General features: G+C 48.5%; 1 protein-coding gene across 1 annotated transcript; it reads right to left on the bottom strand.

Moving 5' to 3' along the window:
- Positions 1-751: 751 nt before the first annotated feature.
- Positions 752-17,431, bottom strand: Hrob (homologous recombination factor with OB-fold). Its single transcript, XM_042673999.1, has 10 exons — positions 17,377-17,431; positions 16,449-16,499; positions 12,132-13,214; positions 10,644-10,727; positions 9,205-9,345; positions 8,277-8,385; positions 8,017-8,102; positions 7,539-7,664; positions 4,951-5,047; positions 752-1,223 (listed from the first exon to the last, which is right to left on the bottom strand). The coding sequence occupies exons 1-10, from the start codon at positions 17,377-17,379 to the stop codon at positions 1,132-1,134; spliced, it is 1,872 nt and encodes a 623-aa protein (XP_042529933.1). The 5' UTR covers positions 17,380-17,431; the 3' UTR covers positions 752-1,131.
- Between the last annotated feature and the right edge of the window lie 1,303 nt (positions 17,432-18,734).

Here is an 18,734-nt window from a genome sequence, read left to right as displayed (position 1 = left end):
CCTGTTGGGGTTGTCCCAGTCTCATCATGAGAAAAACACCCTAACAGAGAGACATCCAATAGGATGGGACAACGGGACCTAAAAAGACGTAACATGGGATCTTGAATGGGACTCAGAAATAGAAAGATGTGAGGAAAAACCAAAAAAACCTGAAAGAAGTCTAGAGTCAGTGATCCTTGGTTCATTAACTGTGATAAACTGAGCCAGATGTGTGTATACCTGCAATCCCGGCACTCTGGAGGCTGAGGCAGGAGGCCCTTCCCTCCCACTTGGGTTACCTAGCAAGTTCTAGGCTCACCAGCACTGCAGTGAGATTCTGTCCTAAAACAACATAAAAAAAAACAAACATTTTAGCCGGGCACCGGTGGCTCACACCTGTAATCCTACCTACTCAGGAGGCTGAGATCTGAGGATCTCGGTTCAAAGCCAGCCCGGGCAGGAAAGTCTGTGAGACTCTTATTTACAATAAACCACTAGAAAACGGGAAGTGGCACTGTGGCGCAAGCAGTAGAGGGTAGAGAGCTCGCCTTGAGCTGAAGAATCCAGGGACAGCGCGCAGGCCCAGAGTTCAAGCCCTAGGACTGACAAAAAAAAAGAGTGAAAAGACAAAAAATAAAGTCAAGTTGCTTGGCTTTGCCCTGGTTTGTGCTGGTGGCTGAGCACGGGGCAAGGAAGGGCAGGGGTGAGAAAGAGGAGGAAGCAGGTAAAGCAGGGCTGCTTTATTTCAGAACCACGTCCCACATCCCATACCCTGACCTCAGCACCCTTGGGCCTCAAGTCACCATTGATATGATATTGCTCCTCAGCTGACCAGGGACAAGGGTCACCAGGCCCAATATCCTCTAAAGTAAAGCTGAGGCAGGAGTCTGAAATACCTTTCCTGTTGGCAGGAGAAGAAACAATGGACAAGAGGACTTGGAGGACAGGAAGGCAGGAGAGCCAGTATTCTGTTCAGTTCTGGAATGCCAGTGCCAAAGGAAGTCCCTACACCACAGCAGCGTACAAGCCAATTAAGGAGTTTTCCAGGAAAGCATCCAGGGAGGGGCCCCACAGAAACCCTTGGCGGCCCTCTCTACTTCAGACATGACCTATACACCCAGATCTTTGCCTGGGAGAGGAGACACTGCCTGCTCATGGTGGATGCCCTGCTTTGGGGCAGTCCCAACTGCTGGGCACATTGAAGAAGTCCTCAGGGAGTTCACTCAGGAGTCCATCCAGGTCATCTGCAGAGGGAATCAAGGTGGGATAGCTTCAGTGACCACATTAAGCTTCTATGTGACCACAGTCTAAAGCTACCCGTTACGAGGACCTGGGCTGTCTGTACAGATGAAGAAGTAGATCCCCCTGGGCAGTAGTGACTTGTTAGTGGGATGAGGCTAGCCTCACTTTTCCCTCTGCTCCTCAACACCCCCCCTCTCCCCCCCGCCACCCCACCATACACATGCATGCAGCAGAGTATAGCTGGCATAATGGTGCAGATCTATAATCCTACCACTTAGGAGGCTGAGACAGGAAGCCTGTGAAGTCAAGTTCTAAGTCAGCATGGGCTACATAAAGACTCTGCCTCAAATAAGCAAGCAAACAAACAAAGGGCTGGGGATGTAGCTAAGTGGTAGAGCATTTGCCTAGCACGCACAGGACCTGGGTTCAATCCCTAGCACCACAAAAAAATACAAACAAAAGAAAAATGGGAGCTGGGCACCAGTGGTTCACATCTGTAATCCTAGCTAACTCAGGAGGCTGAGATCTGAGAATCTCGGTTAAAAGCCAGCCAGGGCAGGAAAGAGGAAAGTCTGTGAGTTTTTTTTTTTCTTTTTTTCTTTTTCTTTTTTTTTTTTTACTTTTTTTTTCTTTTGGTCTGTCGTGGGACTTGAACCCTGGGCCTTGGTGCTGTCCTTCAGCTCTTTAGCTCAAGGCTAATGCTCTACCACTTGAGCCACAGCACCACTTCCAGTTTTCTGGACATAAGAATCTCACAGACTTTCCTGCCTGGGCTTGCTTTGAACCGCAATCCTCAGATCTCAGCCTCCTGAGTAGCTAGGATTACAGGTGTGAGCCACCAGTGCCCAGCTGTGAGACTCTTATATCCAATTAATCACCAGAAAGCCAGAAGTGGTGCTGTGGCTCAATGTGGTAAAGTACTTGAGCGAAACTGCTCAGGGACAGTGCCCAGGCCTTGAGTGCAAGCCCCACTCTTGAGCCCCACTAGTTCCTCTCCTATCATCCAGAGGCACAGTACTAAATAGGAAGAGACTTCTGAGGTCCCTACTGCATTCTGCTCCCTGAGTGGGAGAAAGATGTATAAGTCATCACTTTCGGAACCACATGGTTCAATACTCTTGTTTCTCAGAGGACAGTTGCACACAGCATCATCCCCTTCCCCAGGACGTGAGGAGTGCGAGGAGCCATTTCTGACTGTAGTCTCTGATGCAGTGCTTATGCCTGAGAGCCTGGGAACAGAACTGACTTTGGGAATCCCTGTTGATATTCTTTGGTAAACAATAACAGCTAATAGTCATTGAATGCTTGCTCTGTGCTCACCAACCCTTCTCAGGGCAGTTTATTGTGGTTTCAGTGATAAATTTCACTTTACCGAGAACAGGGGTCAAGTAAGTAAAATAACCTTGCCCTTAGACCATCTGACACTAGACTCACTGCTGCCAACTAGAAAAGTGCACTTTCTAGGGGCTGGGAAGGTGGCTCAGTGGTAGAGTGCTTGCCTTGCATGCATGAGGCCCTGGGTTCGATTCCTCAGCACCACATAAGCAGAAAAAGCCAGAAGTGGCACTGTGGCTTAAGTGGTAGAGCGCTAGCCTTGAGCTGAAGAGCTGAGGGACAGTGCCCAGGCCAAGGGTTCAGGCCCCACGACCGGCAAAAAAAAAAACATGAGAAGTCCACTTTCTGGATGGGGTCAGAAGGCCCTAGGGAAAGTCTAGTGCTGAAAAAAAGCACTATAATAAATATACTGCTGCTGGAAGGAAGGAAAGAAGTTAGTTTGGAGAACATTCCAAGTTTAATTAAGGTGACCAGCACTGGACTCAAGGGGGAGGTGCTGAAATGTGCTTACAGCAAGAGATGTTGTCCTCCACGTCTTTTATAGTCCTACACGACTTTTTATAGTTGTCCTATAATGGTTAGAGTAGCACCATGGGAAATAGAGAAGAATGAGAAGCGAGGGTGCACGAGAAACTGAGAAATGGAGCAAGACTTCATTTCATGTCTCCAACCTCTCTAGCACTTCTAGTGGTTGCATGCTCAGCAGCTCTACCCATATGGTGGAGATGTGACATCAGTCTGCCCAGGCTGGCTTTGAACCACGGTCTTCAGCCTCCTGAGTAGCTAGGATTATAGGTGTGAGCCACCGGCGCCCAGCAGTGTTCATCTTCTATAGTCAACTGTCTTCATATTTGCTCCATGACCACCGGCAACCTCTTCTTAGGATAATGACTAGCCTTGGCATCAGACTTACTTGAAAGGACAGGTGTAAGACTCCAGCGAAAGGGGCCAATATTTTCTCTTTATTTAGGTCTGAGACCAGAACTCGAATTCAGTACCTGCACCTCATTCTACCAATATTTTCATAGGATGTAAATAATGGCTTTCTGGGTTTATCCATTGGTATACTGTCAATTTGGTTAGTGTAAAACAGCCATAATCCTATAGCCTTTAGGGGGCCAGATGGGGTTAAATTTCTGGAATCAAAAAAACAAAGAGCTAGCTGTGTCAGTGGCTCACACCTGTAATCCTAGCTACTCAGGAGGCTGAGATCTGAAGATCACAGTTCAAAGCCAGCCTGGGCAGGGAAGTCCATGAGATGCTTATCTCCAATTAACCACTCAGAAAACCAGAAGTGGCACTGTGGCTCAAGTGATAGAGCACTCACCTTGAGCTGAAGAGCTAAGGGACAGTGCCCAGACTCAGAGTTCAAGCCCCAAGACCGAGACAAACAAACCAACAAAAACAAAAAACAAAAACAAAGAAAGTCAACCAGGCACTGGTGGCTCATGCTTGTAATCCTCAGGCCTCAGTCTCTCAGGAGGCTGAGATCTAAGGACACTGGTTCAAAGGCAGCCTGCATAGGAAAATCTGGGAGACTCTTATCTCTGATTAATAACTAAAAAATCACCAATTAACCACCAAGAAAATCAGAATAAGGGCTAGGAGTGTGACTCAAGTGGCAGAGAATTTGTCTAGCAAGGTAAAACCTTGAGTTCAAACCACAGTACCATGGAGGGGGAAAAAAGCCACAAGTAGAACTGTGGCTCAAGTGGTACAGTGCTAACGTTGAGTGAAAAAGCTAAGGGATAGTACCCAGGTCCTAAGTTCAAGACCCAATACCAAGCACAAAATAAAACCTAAGGAGTTGTAGGTACGGCTGAGGTGGTAGAGCATTAGCGGATGAATGAACATGTCAGACAACAATGAGTTTGAGTCCTGGTTATGGCCTAAAAAACAAAACCTAAGAGATTGTGGATTGTGCTAGCTTCACCTAGTAATACAGCCTCCAGGAACCACTACCCATAGGAGTTCTGCATTTGGGCCTCATGTTTGTGTCCTGGTCCCCCTAATCACTTGGGTAAGTGATAACTCAGCATTCCCTCAATCGTCTCTGAGCTTCAGTGGGATGGGTACACTGCCTCTGTGATCTGTGTGTATGACACAAGGACAGCACCTGTCCACCTGGATGAAGGCTGGCAATGTTCCCTCCTGAGGCTGACATGCATGCATTGGAAATAGGGGGAGAAATGTGGGCTACATTTCATGTTTGTTTTATCACATTGTTAACTAGTTTGGCCTTGCCAAAGCAGATGCCCTATTGATTTCTGTGAGATTATGTTAAGGTCCCAAGACTCACAGGAGGAATAAGATGAAGCCAGGAAGACACTGGCTGAGCCACACCAGAGGACACAGAGCCTTTCCTGATCTGGACAGGCTGTGTTGTTAGCTTACCTGCTTCTGGGAGTTCTTCTTCCAGGGACACCCCTGGGTTCTGTGCTGGCTTTGGGGTCACATTAGGCTGGAAGTTGTCACAGAAGCTTCTGGGACCCTGAAGACAAAAGATCTAATTACCAGTGCTCATGTCTCTGAAGCACCTTTAGATGGTACCAACTCTAGTCACATGCCCTCCAAGGATCAGGTGGGGGCTCAGGAAGGAGACATGGTAGAAGTGTGTGGCAAGGCCCAGGGCCTCCCAGGTCCAGGCTGAGGGATAGACTTGATACACCAGGCACTCAAAACAGCAGATAATTAACACAAATAGACTTTCTTTGACTGATTTTTTTTTCTTTCCTAATTCTACAGTATTTAATATTTTAGGGAATCTGTATAATCAGAGTAGAAGGGGGAGAAGACATTCAGAAAGATGTTGAGGAGCCGGGCGCTGGTGGCTCACGCCTGTAATCCTAGCTACTCAGGAGGCTGAGATCTGAGGATCGAGGTTCAAAGCCAGCCCGGGCAGGAGAGACCTTGAGACTCTTATCTCCAATAAACCATCAGAAAACCGGAAGTGGCGCTGTAGCTCAAGTGGTAGAGTGCTCGCCTTGAGCTGAAGAGCTGAGGGACAGCGCCCAGGCCCAGAGTTCAAGCCCCACGACCGACAAAAAAAAAAAAAAAAAAAGAAAGATGTTGAGGAGCTAGCCTGGAATTAAAAATAAACTTAACAATCCTCAAATTAGCTAATGTATGGGCAGGCAACTAAAACTGGCTATTAAACTGGTAACAATGGTTAGCCTTAGGGAACGAGAGTGGGAAAGAGTTACTTTCAATTTTGTTTAGCCTATGTTATTTCAGTGAGTATGAATGATCAGAACTTTTTCTGTTTGTTAGTTATGGGGCCTGAACTAAGGGTCTGGATTTTTTGTTTTGTTTTGTTTTTGTTGGTGGTGGAGCCTGAACTCTGGGCCTGGGCGCTGTCCCTCAGCTCTTCAGCTCAAGGCTAGTGAATCGAACTCAGGACCTCATGCATGCAAGGCAAGCACTCTACCACTGAGCCACCTTCCCAGCCCCCTGGGTTTTGTTTATCCTATGTTTTTTCAGCGAGTATGGATGATCAGAAGTTTTTTTTTTTTTTTGGTTAGTTGTGGGGCCTGAACTCTAGGCCTGGGTGCTGTCCCTTAGCTTTTCAGCTCAAGGCTAGCACTCTGCACTTGAGCCACAGTGCCACTTTTGGCTTTTTTTTTCTCCTTATGTGGTGCTGAGGAATTGAACCAGGGCCTCATGCATGCAAGGCAGGCACTCTACCACTGAGCCACCTTCCCAGCCCCGCAGAACTTTTTTTGGTTTGTTGTTTATGGGGCTTGAACGCAGGGTCTGGGAGCTATCCCTGAGTTTTTTCACTCAAGGCTAGTGTTCTACCACTTTGAACCAGTGTGTCACTTCCAGTTTTCTGGTGGTTAATTGGAGATGAGTCTTGCAGCCTTTCCTGCACAGTCTGGCTTTGAACTATAATCCTCAGATCTCAGCTGCCTGAGTAGCTAAGATTACAGGCATGAGCCACTAGAGGTGGCTCAGTGGTAGAGCGCTTGCCTTGCATGCATGAGGCTCTGGGTTTGATTCCTCAGCACCACATAAGCAAAAAAAGAAAAAAGCCGGAAGTGGCGCTGTGGCTCAAGTGGTAGAGCACTAGCCTTGAGCTGAAGAGCTGAGGGACAGCGCCCAGGCCCAGAGTTCAGACCCCATGAATGGACCCCCCCAAAAAAAATTTTTTTAAGAAAATAATTTTAGAGATTGAGTAATTTTGAGAAAATGTGGGAAATTTAAGTAGATGAAGGAAATTTAAGTAACATATTAGAGCTAAAGATCCAAGCCAACTAGAGGTCATGCAGCCGAACCCACATGTTCTAAGGATGATGCAACACAGGGGAGGGGACAGGATTTGCCCAGGGTCACAACAGAAATGATCAGCAAAACTTGGAGAAGACCCAGGACTTCTGGCCTCCAGGCGGGATGAGGGCAGTAAGTCAGGCCTAGGCTCTGTATTCACACCTGGGACTAGAGCTGCCTGGAACCCATCCTCACCTCCCTAATACACTGGATGCTCATCTCAGTTCCTAAAGGGATGTCCCCCAAGTACTCTGTGCATTTGTTCCAATCTTGCCTAGTAGAACAGAGGCCAGGAGAGATGATGTTGAGTATATGCTGGCTCACATGCCGGGTCATCATGGCTCTCTGTTCTTTGCATAGCCACCTGGAACAGGTTCGGCCTTCCATCTGTCATTCCCCCCTCCCCTCACCCCTGCCTCCCAGTGGGCCCTCACCCTGGTAGGTTCTCAAGTGACTCTTCCGCTCTCAGGTGCTGAAGCCTGCCATCAGACACAGTGACACCAAGAAGCCAGCTGCTACTCAAGGTACTGTTACTAAGCCATCTGGTAGGCAGCTGGACTAGAGACAGGAGGGGATAATCCAGTCCCCAAAGGCACCTCTTCAACTCAGGGCAACTGTTCCCTTCAAGTCCTGGCTCCCCAGGGTAGACGTGAAGAGGAAATAAGAAGATCCAGATGCATGGCTCCACCAGTTCCTATCTATCCTGTTCCTCTTACCTTGGAGAATAGTTGAGATGGCTTGAGAAAGTTTCCATCCCCAGAATCGGAGCTGTAAATATGGACCAGGTTGTTGGGTGTCACATTGAGATAGTGATTCCGGAGTGAAGGAGAAAACACTCCAATCTGGAGTTGAGGAAGGGAAAGTCAATATCTGATGGAACACTAGGTGACTGCCAGCCTCTTGTTCAGTGTCTTCTGCATCAGGTCACACAAATTGCTCCTGCTCCAGCCTTGCTAACAGCAAGATACAACTTCCCCTACCCCATCCCCATGCCACACAACCCTCCATCCCTACTTAAGCCTGAAGAGCAAGAATTGCTCAAGGACCACAGGCCTGCTCTTGGCTCTGGTAAACCAGGCCCTAGCAATAATCTGATTGCCCCTTGCTTGGAAACTAGGAGCGAAGGCAGCCATCCAGGTAAAACCCAGACAGCCTGGGGGCTCTCTCCAGGAAGCCCACTCAGACCTCCATTACCTGCTTCAGCAGCAGCACTGAGCCAGGCTTCAACTCATTTTGGCGTGTCTCCAGAAGCACCCTGTGTATGGTCCCCTGCATTTCTCCTGCAACCACATGGCAGTCAATCTCAGGATCACAACAATGACTGGCTTGAGCCCTGTCTAGGACATGGGGTGCTCCTTGCCTCCATTTTCTCATCTCCAAATGGAGAGGGTGATTTCTCCTCACCGCTTAACCTCAATAGACGCCATTTACAAGACCAGTATCTAATGCCTTACCTGTGGGGTCCTTAAAAACCACACTGGCATCCACCGTGCTCCGAGTCAGAGACTTGATCATCACCACCATGTTGGGAACCTTGTTTCTGGGAAGTTGCTTCAGGGCTGCCTGCTTACAGGGAAAGGCATTCACTGAGCTAGCCATGGCTCATCCATAGCCTCCCAGGCCTCTACATGTGCTAGGACAACTACAGTGTGGTGATGATTGATCTTCTTTTGTGGGGGGTAAAAAGGCAGTTAGAAGGGTGCATCTCATCTCCCTCAGCAGACCTAAAGCTGGCAGGTCCTTCATTTCTCTTCCCATGCTCTTTCTTTCATGTATAACATTTATGTATCACTACAGTATGGCAGGCCTAGGGCAGGGGTATGCTTGCACAGGTTCTAACATGAATCTGCATATGGTCTAGACCACTGAGAGCTCTCAGGGTAGCAATGTGTAACCCCATCTCTCATCTAGTCCTTGGAAGTACAGAAACAAGCCCAGAACCCACTCTTCTCTCCTTTTTCCTGTGCCTAGTACTGTGGGCAATAGGGAAAAAATAAGCAGTGGAAGATACAACTGAAGGGATTTCCAGTTGCCCCCTTGAGACAGGCCTGATTTAAGAGTGAGCAGACAGCCCCATCCTAAGGTAGAGCAGGGCAGGAGGCTGGTATAAAACAGTCTCAATATAGAGTCTCACCACTCAGGACTCTTACCTTCCTTTTTTTTTTTTTTTTTTGGCGTCCAGTTGTGGGGCTTGAACTCTGGGCCTGAGCACTGTCCCTCAGCTCTTCAGCTCAAGGCTAGTGCTCTACCACTTGAGCCACAGCGCCACTTCTGGCTTTTTTCTTTTTGCTTATGTGGTGCTGAGGAATCGAACCCAGGGCCTCAGGCATGCAAGGCAAGCGCTCTACCACTGAGCCAACTTCCCAGCCCCAGGACTCTTACCTTCCGAAGTACCATGACTATGCTGTAGGTGCAGAGGAAGCAAGTGGGATCCCTCTCATCCAGGCCCAGGGAGGATTTCATGGTCAACCAAGGCCCTTTCCCAAAATCTTCCTCCACTGATGCCTGGGAACTAGCAGCAACCTGGCACCATAGAGCACAAGGGAACTTGCATTAGTGGGTTTGCCTTAGTGACAGACCCTTGACTGAAAGGGGTGGGAGAAGAAAAATAAATAAACCAGGTCCTGACTTTAATTACATCGAAGCAAAAATCTACCCATACTTGTATCTTTTTCATTGTTGTTGTTGGTCGTGGGGCTTGAACTCTGGGCATGGACACTGTCCCTGAGCTCTTCAGCTCAAGGCGAGCGTTTTACCACTTGAGCCACAGCACCACTTCCAGTTTTTCTGGTGATTAATTGGAGTTATGAGTCTCACAGACTTTCCTGCCTGGGTTGGCTTTGAATCGCAATCCTCAGATCTCAGCCTCCTAAGTAGCTAGGGTCATTGGCACCCAGCCCATACTTGTATCTTGCAATAGACTAATATATAACCTCTTAGAGATAGGGACCCCACACATATCTATAGACTTCCAGAGTGTTTTAGCCATTTAGAATCCAGTCTATAGTTGATCTGGGATGTCTCTGGCTTTAACCTTCTTTTATCTTCTTGCATTTAACCTTATATTCATACCTTTAAATCTAGATGACTATTACTGCTTTGGATCTGAACTGGCAGGTCTGGGGAGCAAAGAGAAGCTATACTAGGGAAAGTCATAAGCAAAAGGGGGTGTGGAGATAGAGTAGAGCAATCAGAACTCCAAGGCTAGGGAAGTTGCTCTCACCAGTGAAAGTTTCTCTCACCATCTTGCTTTTGGAGGCAAGATGGAAGACAAGATCCTTCCCAACTCAGCGTCTAGAAACCTGAGAGGAAGGATTACTGAGATACCATCACAGACACCTACTACTTTCTCCTCCCCTGGGAAAAGACGGGTAGCTGGGCCTTTATTTCTCAAATGGAAAAAAGGCTAGATGCGTGACATCAGTTAATGCCTAGCTGGAATCAAGATGAGTCTCATTTTAGGGTAAACATGCTGCTGCCTCCTGCAATTGCATTTCCAAATGCCCTTTGATACAGGCCTACCACCATCAGCTTCAATTTTTTTTGTCGGTTGTAGGGTCTGAACTTTGGGTCTGGGCACTGTCCCTCAGCTCTTCAGTTCAAGGCTAGCACTCAACCACTTGAGCCACAGTACCACTTCCGGAATTTTCTGCTTATGTGGTGCTAAGGAATTGAACCCAGGGCCTCATGCATGCAAGGCAAGCACTCTACCACTGAGCCAACTTCCCAGCCCAGCTTCAATTCTTTAACACCTGAAATGCAGGTATACCCCTCACTCTCAAATGAGGCCCAGGAATGAGCATTTGCATGGAAGAAGTTACCTCTGTCTGGAATTTAGCCAGAGCACCGTGAGTTGGAGTTTGGGGTGTGGAAACCATGATCTCCTCCAGATTCTTCCCACTATGCTAGGAGGGGAGAGAGAAGAAGGCGAGAGCAAACTCAGCAGCTGTTATTTACAAGTACAGCTTCTTGTCTGGGTTACATAATGAGTTCAGGAAACTATCAAGGACAATTAACACATATTACATCTCTCCTAACGCAGTCTCAGGAGCCTCATTGGCAGCTCAAAAAAAGACACTTTGGGGATCGTTTTGGGAATGTGAGGAAGCTAGAGCTGGCCCAGGAGCAAAGCCCAGAGCTGCCTGAAGAGGGCAGTGACCCAAATAGATGGGCCTGTCATGAGCTATGAGGCAGCTTTCCCAAGACTCTTCCGAGTCCCAACCCTTCCCCCTGGGAGATCCAGCCCAGGAGGAACAGAGACAACCTCCTCTGATTTCTCTCAATATAGTATGAAAGAACCAGTAACAGGCAGCAATTGATTCAAACACCCCAAAGAGGAGTGAAAGAGTGCATAACTATCACAACCAAACTATAGCCTCAGAACCCAACTACCTGCAATCTGACCCAAAACTAGTTTGATGGGTCGTGTCTCTCTGTCAAGCAAACACAGACTGAGCAGGGCTATCTCCTTTCCAGCCCCAGCCTCCTCACATTGGCTCCACAAAGCAGCTACAGTGAAACTGTTCTATGGACCTCCAAGACCACATGCCCTGAGGCCAGACAGCCCTGTTGGACTGTCCTCAGAGCACACCCAGGTTTCACACAGAGCTCTTTGGCCATTACCATCTGTTCATACCCACTTCTCCCACTACACTATAAACTCCTTACAGCCAGGCTCTGGTGGCTCCCGCCTATAATCCTAGCTACTCAGGAGGCTGAGATATGAGGATTACAGTTCAAAGCTGGGGCAGTAAAGTCTGTGAGACTCTGCTCTCCAATTAACCAACAAAAAGCCTGAAGTGGAGCTGTGGCTCAAGTGATAGAGCCTTAGTCTTGAGCAAAAAAGCTCAGGGACAGCATCCAGCCTTGAGTTCAAGCCCTAGGACTGGTACAAAGAAAACAAAAACAAAAACCCTATAAACTCCTTAGAATAGGCACTGCTTTCAATCTCTGTATTCTGTTCCAAGCAAACTGCCCAATATCTACCCCTTAGCAAATGAATCTATCTTCTTACCCTAGTGCTAAGTAAACAGTAGACATATGAAAACTAGAAAATTCTTAAGTGCTTCTTCTGTGGGTGGATTTTTAAGCTTTTATCTTTTTTTTCCCCCCAATACTGAGGATTAACATAGGACACAGGACCTTGAATGTGCTAGGCAAGTGTTCTACTCTGTTTCTTTCCATTTCTTTTGTTTTCTTCAGCTTTGCAAACCCTCTCTCTTTGCTTCCTTCCTTTCTGTGAGACATTACAGCGTTGGCCCAGTGCTTCTCTCCCTTTACCTAACATCCTGGAGAACCAGCTCACTTACCTGGTGAGGCAGAAGCCCTGCTGGGCCAGGGAAACGGCGAGTTTTGGCTCTGGTGGGCTGTGGGGGTGTCCGGCTAGCAGCTGTGACCAGCTGTACTAGGTGGTTGGTGACTCTGGGTGCCTGCACAGTAGCCTGGGAAACCAGGGAGGAATGGGGACCTTTTGGGGTAACAGGAGTCTCAACAGAAGACACTGGGGTTCGAAATTGCAAAGGCCCCTGAGAAAGTACAGCACCACTGGCCCTTGAGGGAATAGAGCAGCTGGAGTTGGGAGTCTGAGGTCCAGAAAAACGAGGTTTGCCTTGTAACCGGGCATTGGGAGACTGGAATGGCAGACTGGGCATACGATTTTGAGGGCTGCTCTGAATGGGCCGTCCCCCAGCTTGCAGAGGCTGGGGTGCTGGAACAGAGGGGCCTTTGGGGCAGATTTCCCAGGGGGGCTGCCGAGCGGGAACTGCTGAGATCAGTGGGGTGGGAGGGCTGCCCAAGGCAGCAGGTCTGTCGTGGCTAGGCAGCTGAAGAGGTTCATCCTGGACTGACATGATGCCCGCGGTGTGGGTGGCTGGCACAGGCCCCTTCTGACACGTCCCACTGAGATCAGCTCTCCGGGCCTTTTTAGCCAATACTGAGTCCTCCTGATGTTGAGCAGGCGAGATTTGTGTGATCTCACTGCTAACTCCAAGTTCCAGCTCCATGCTAGCTGTCTCCAGTTCCATACTTGCCAGGACTTTATCAAAGTCGTCTTGTTCGGGTCCCTCAAAGCCACCCGTGCCCTGCTGCTTTTCCCAGGTAAGGACAGAATGTGGAGACTGGAAGCGGGCCGGCTCTCGCAGACCTTCTGTCAGGGTCATTCTTTGATTGCCAGTCCAGCTGCTGGAAGTCGAGACAGGCCTCAGGGGCACTGAGGTAGGGAGGCAGACTCCCAGGGATGGGAGGGTTAGAGGAACAGTGGGGTGTAATGGCAATGGACTCAAAGTCTGCATGGCTTCCGGTGGCCTGGAAGAGACAGGTCTCAAACACCCAGCATTCACAGGCAGTGCTCCAACAAACTGGTTCTCAGCATTTTCCACTGCAGACAAGAAATCCTACAGAGAAGAGATAGTAGGTCTTTACATCTGAGAATCTGAAAACTCAGCTGGGCCTCAGTGGCTCACACTTAAAAACCCTAGCTACTCAGAAGGCTGAGATCTGGAGGATTGTAGACCAAAACTAGCCTGGGCAGAAAAATTCACTATACTCCATCTCCAGAAAGAAAAAACAGGGCTAGAGGTGTGGTTCAAGTGGTAAAGTGCTAGTCTAGCATGTGTACCATCAAAAAACAAAAACAAAAGTCGTTTACTCTTCAGGCACATGAGTGTAGATATATGTGCATAAACACTAGTTAGGAAACAAGCAAAAAGCAATGGTGTGTCTCTCACCAAACTTTGACCTTGCCCATGAGCTTACCATCAGGCTTCTATAAGAAACATCCCAAGGCTATAACTTTGGGTAGCTTCCCTCACTTAATTTCCAAGAAGTGCATTGGAGGGGTGGAGGAGAGCAAATATCTCAGGGCACCAAAGAGTTAAAGCAATCATTCAAGTTCACACATGCTTCTCAAGGAGACCAGCTTTCTGGTGCCCAACAACCTAGGTGGTCACACTGCCTTGTCCTTAGCCCACTACCTACTTTTAGCATACGCATGCTCCTCAGTAAGCCAGAGAGCCCTGGAACCAGCAAAATAGGCAGAAGTTAAATATAGCTTTTCAAGCAAGTTAAATTAAGTATGGTTTCAAGTTGGGAAGCAAGGTGATATTGACACCTTCAAGAGCAAGAGACCTGTTCTGTTCTGAGGGTGTTTTTGAGTCAGAACTGCTGATTTAACTGACAGGATGCCCCCCCCCCCCACACACACACATAGCCTGCTGCTCCACTGGATGGTCTGAGCTAGAAAAAGGGTTGTCGCTGCTTCGTGTAGGACCCAGAGACTCCCACACTCCAGCAAGACCACCTTAGGACTTAGCCATAACAACAACAAATCAAAATGATAAGAATATTGGGCTGGAAAGGTGACTCAGTGGTAGAGCACTTGCCTTGCATGCATGAGATCCTGGATTCGATTCCTCAGCACCACATAAGCAGAAAAAGCCTGAAAGTGGTGCTATGGCTCAAGTGGTAGAGCACTAGCCTTGAGCTGAAGAGCCAAGAGACAGCCCCCAGGCCCAGAGTTCAAGTCCCATGACCAAAGGGGAAAAAAAAAAAAAAAGAAAGAATGATAAGAATCCTGGGGCTGGGAAGGTGGCTCAGTGGTAGAGTGCTTGCCTTGGATGCATAAGGCCCTGGGTTTGATTCCTCAGCACTACATAAGCAGAAAGAAAAAAGCCGGAAGTGGCGCTGTGGCTCAAGTGGTAGAGCGCTAGCCTTGAGCTGAAGAACTGAGGGACAGCGCCCAGGCCCAGAGTTCAGGCCCCATGACTGGACCCCCCCCCCCCCAAAAAAAAAAAAAAAAGAATCCTGATAACCCTGGAGGGTGACTGGTCCTTCACTCTCAAACATGGCATGACATGCACTGGGAGGAGGGTAAAGGACTGCTTTGACATTGTCAATGCACAGAAACTTGGAACAGAGCCCTTCCTTAATGCCATCACCAGTCTGGTAATCCTATCATCATCTGCTCAGACCCATAGGGCTACTTTCACAGTCTCTTTTTCACCTGTAATCACACATCCCCAAAGCTGAGAGATAAAAACAAGAACACATCTCCTTGACAAAGCTGGTAGTTTTGAATAATACATAATAACAAAACCTGATAATATTTGCAACCTTACTGAGTACCAGATACAATATAAGTATTCTATTAGATGTCTCTCAATGAATTCTCTCATGGCTCTATGAATAGGATTATTATTCTTCCCATATTGTGGATACAGAAACTGAGACTCGGAGTAGTTAAGCAACTTACAGGACTGTGCTCTCATCTTGGAGCCTGAATAAATGAGAAGCCAAAGACCTTTTTTTTTTAGTGCTGGCAATCAAATTCAGGGCCTTGTAAATGCCAGGCAAGCTATCCACCATTCAACCACATTCTAGCCCCAAGGACCAATTTTTAAGAATGGGGCTGGAAAGGTGGCTCAGTGGTAGAGTGCTTGCCTTGCATGCATGAGGCCCTGGGTTCTGTTCTTCAGCACCATATAAGCAGAAAAATCCGGAAGTAGTGCTGTTGCTCAAGTGGTAGAGCACTAGCCTTGAGCTGAAGAGCTGAGGGACAGTGCCAAGGCCCAGAGTTCAGGCCCCAGAAATGGAGGGTGGGGATGGGGAGAAGAGCTCTGAAGAGTTTTTTCCTTTAAATCCCAAGTCCAAAAGCAGGTGGGTACTGGAATCCTAGCTATTCAGAGGCTGAGATCTGAGGATCACAGTTCAAAGCCAGTCTTGGCAGGAAAGTCCCTATGATCATTATCTCCATTTAACCAATAAAAAGCCAGAAGTAGGTAGAGCTGTGGCTCAAGTGGTTAGAGTACTAGCCTTGAGGACAAAAGTTCAGGGACAGTGTCTAGGCCCTCAGTTCAAGCTCCAGGACAAAAAAAAAAAAAAAGCCCTAAAGAAATCTGGGGACATATCTTAGTTGGCAGCATGTTTACACTGGATTTGATCCTCAACACCATAACCACCACAAACACACACACACACACACACACACACACACACACACACACACACACACACACACACACACACACACACAGAAAGAATGGGATATAGGCTACCAGAAGGATCTCTGGTGCAGCATTTACAATACCAGCCAGGCATAAGCTATTCTGAGAAGAATAGTTTAGGCAAAGCATTGGGGAATAAAAAGTAAATTTGTTTGTGCAGCTCAGTGGAAGAGCATATGCTCAGGACACATAAAACTTTAGGTTCAATCCCTAGCACCAAAATACCCCTGCCAGAAATAGCCTAGAAAAAAAACTTTTTTCTGGCTCATATAGCCAGTTGGCACCCAGTAGAAATATTTGCGCCATCCACAGAAATTAATATTTAATTGGTATGTGACGGGGCTTTTTTTGAGAGAATCTAGGTAGATCAGGCTAACCTTGAACTTGAGACCCTGCTGACTCTACCTCCAGAGTGCTGATATTACAAGCCTATTCCGCCACATTCGGTGGTTGTTTACATATCTTATCCTGCCTCAAAGAGAAAGAAAGGAAGGAAGGAAGGAAGGAAGGAAGAAAGCACTCACATCAACTAAAAGGAGGTTTGTGTGAGCTGCTCTAAAATGTTCTGCACCTGGCTGTTTACATCTCAAGACCTCTTTTGCCACCCTGATCACCAACACTTCCTACCTCATCTTCAAATTCCTCTTCCACAGCAAACAGCTTCTGCAAACTGCATGCCTGAAAGGAAAACAAAGCAATTGAGGCTGAAGAAGAAATATTGTTTGCAAGTACATTCTGTCCTTGTCAAGCATCTTCCCAGCTCTAACAAGACCATCAGATGTACTGCTTTTGTTTTATGTTTTATGCCTTTTTTTTTTTTTTTTTGCTAGTGCTGTGCTAGAGGAGATGGGATTAGGTTAAGGACTTGAATGACTGAAGATACTTTCTGGTAATAGAAGCCACTCAAACCCATCTGCATTAATCCTGGGAGAGAGGGATGGAGACAAAGAGGGGCGGCTGAGGGGATCAAGGACAGGCCTTCAGCACAACGGCTTGAGGATTTTGCAAAATCGCAAACGTTTGTCCAGCATAAGAAAACCACCATAAAGGTTAAGCATGTCTGGCACAGGGGTGTTGTTTCTGACAATCAAGGCAATGGCTTCTTTCCTTCTACCTAATCCAATGGCCCATAGAGCTAGGGTCTCAAGAGAGGTAAGTGTCCCCCATCCATGGTTCTTCTTTCCAGCCTGCAGCAGGCAACCCAGAGCCAACGGTGGTCCCTGACCCCAGATGCCAGAGCAACAAGGCGGCCATTGACGGGAGTCAAGAGTCCAAGGGTCAGAGTGGGTGCGGAGAGGAGGGATGGCCCCCCAAAGCTAGTGACGCTTGCGCACCGGAAGGGTGTCCAGATCTTCAAAGAGAGAAGAAACAGGAGGGAAACTGAGGCCTGCGTGAAAGAGGTTTCGAACACGTCCGGGCCAAAACACTACCCAGATCTGCAGACGACACCGAGCTGCATCCGACCCCCGGCCCCGCAGCCCCTGCGGCCTCCGCAGCCCGCGGGCCCCTTAGCCCGGTGACCCCCCCACGCCCCCAGGCGTAGACGCGGCATTACCATGGCGACGGCGGCGGGACCCCGTAGCTGAGTGGACGGGGCTTGCCTCGGACTGGGCCCAAGTGGAAGGGTCGGAATCTGGGCGACGCTGCTGGGACAGGAGGGTCACCAGGAAGAGTCTCGGTGACCCAGGAGGAAGCTGAGGGAGGGTGGCCCAGAAACTGAAGGCCGGCGCCGCGGGCCGCATTCGAAGCGGCCGCCACACCGGCGTCTCCGCCCTCTTAAAGGGACAGGGCTGTTTCTATCCAGCCGACGCAAAGCCTTCACCTTCCGGTCTTCCGCCCCAGCCTTAAAGGGGAACTGGATGGGCTCTCGGTCGCCCCCAAGCGGCACCTTGGCCCCAGGCGGCAGTAGTGTTCTATATGAGTCCATGAAGAACCTGAACCCGAACTTGAACCCCCCCCCCCCCCCCCCCCGGGTCGGTTTGTCTCTCTATTCGTCTATCCATCTGTCTATGCTTTTTGTTTATTATGGTTAGTGGTGATAGGATCTGGCTCTGTAGCTCACTCTGGCTTCAAACTCGGGATCCTCCATTCTTACCCTCCCGAATTCAGGGATTACTGGTGCACACTTGTGACTTGAGTTCTTCATGATCTGTTTGGTGCCAGCCCTGAATCTACTTCAGGGTGGCCAAGTCTCACTTTACTTTGGGACAGACAGCCTATGCCTCCCATTATAGCTACACTACATGTGGTTCCGTTTGCCTTTGTTAGGGTGGAGGACAGAATGGCAACTAGAGAGGAAACTTTTTTTTTTTTTTTTGTCGGTCGTGGGCCTTGAACTCTGGGCCTGGGCGCTGTCCCTCAGCTCTTCAGCTCAATGCGAGCGCTCTACCACTTGAGCTACAGCTAGTGGTTTATTGGAGATAGGAGTCTCACGGTCTTTCCTGCCCGGCTGGCTTTGAACCGCGATCCAAGAGAGGAAACTCTTATCCAGGTTCCCTCTCAAGAATTTCCTGAAGGCAGGCTGGGAAGGTAGCTCAGTGGTAGAGTGCTTGCCTTGCATGCATGAGGACCTGGGTTCGATACCTCAGCACCACATAAGTAAAAAGAAAAAAAGCCGGAAGTGGCGCTGTGGCTCAAGTGGTAGAGTGCTAGCCTTGAGCTGAAGAGCTGAGGGACAGTGCCCAGGCCCAGAGTTCAGGCCCCCCCACCCCACCAGACCCAAAAAAAAAGAATTTCCTGAAGGCCTCTGTGCTTCTGAGCTGGAGGACAAAACATCTTCCATGAACAGGCCTTCTTTCTTTTTTTTTTTTTTTGTCGGTCGTGGGGCTTGAACTCTGGGCCTGGGCGCTGTCCCTCAGCTCTTCAGCTCAAGGCGAGCGCTCTACCACTTGAGCTACAGCGCCACTTCCGGTT

Source organism: Dipodomys spectabilis, unplaced genomic scaffold (assembly GCF_019054845.1).
Source record: "Dipodomys spectabilis isolate Male_0828 unplaced genomic scaffold, ASM1905484v1 ptg000018l, whole genome shotgun sequence".
Classification (NCBI taxonomy): Eukaryota; Metazoa; Chordata; class Mammalia; order Rodentia; family Heteromyidae; genus Dipodomys; species Dipodomys spectabilis.
Note: the sequence above shows the minus strand (reverse complement) of the source record. Positions and strands in the feature narration are given on the sequence as shown.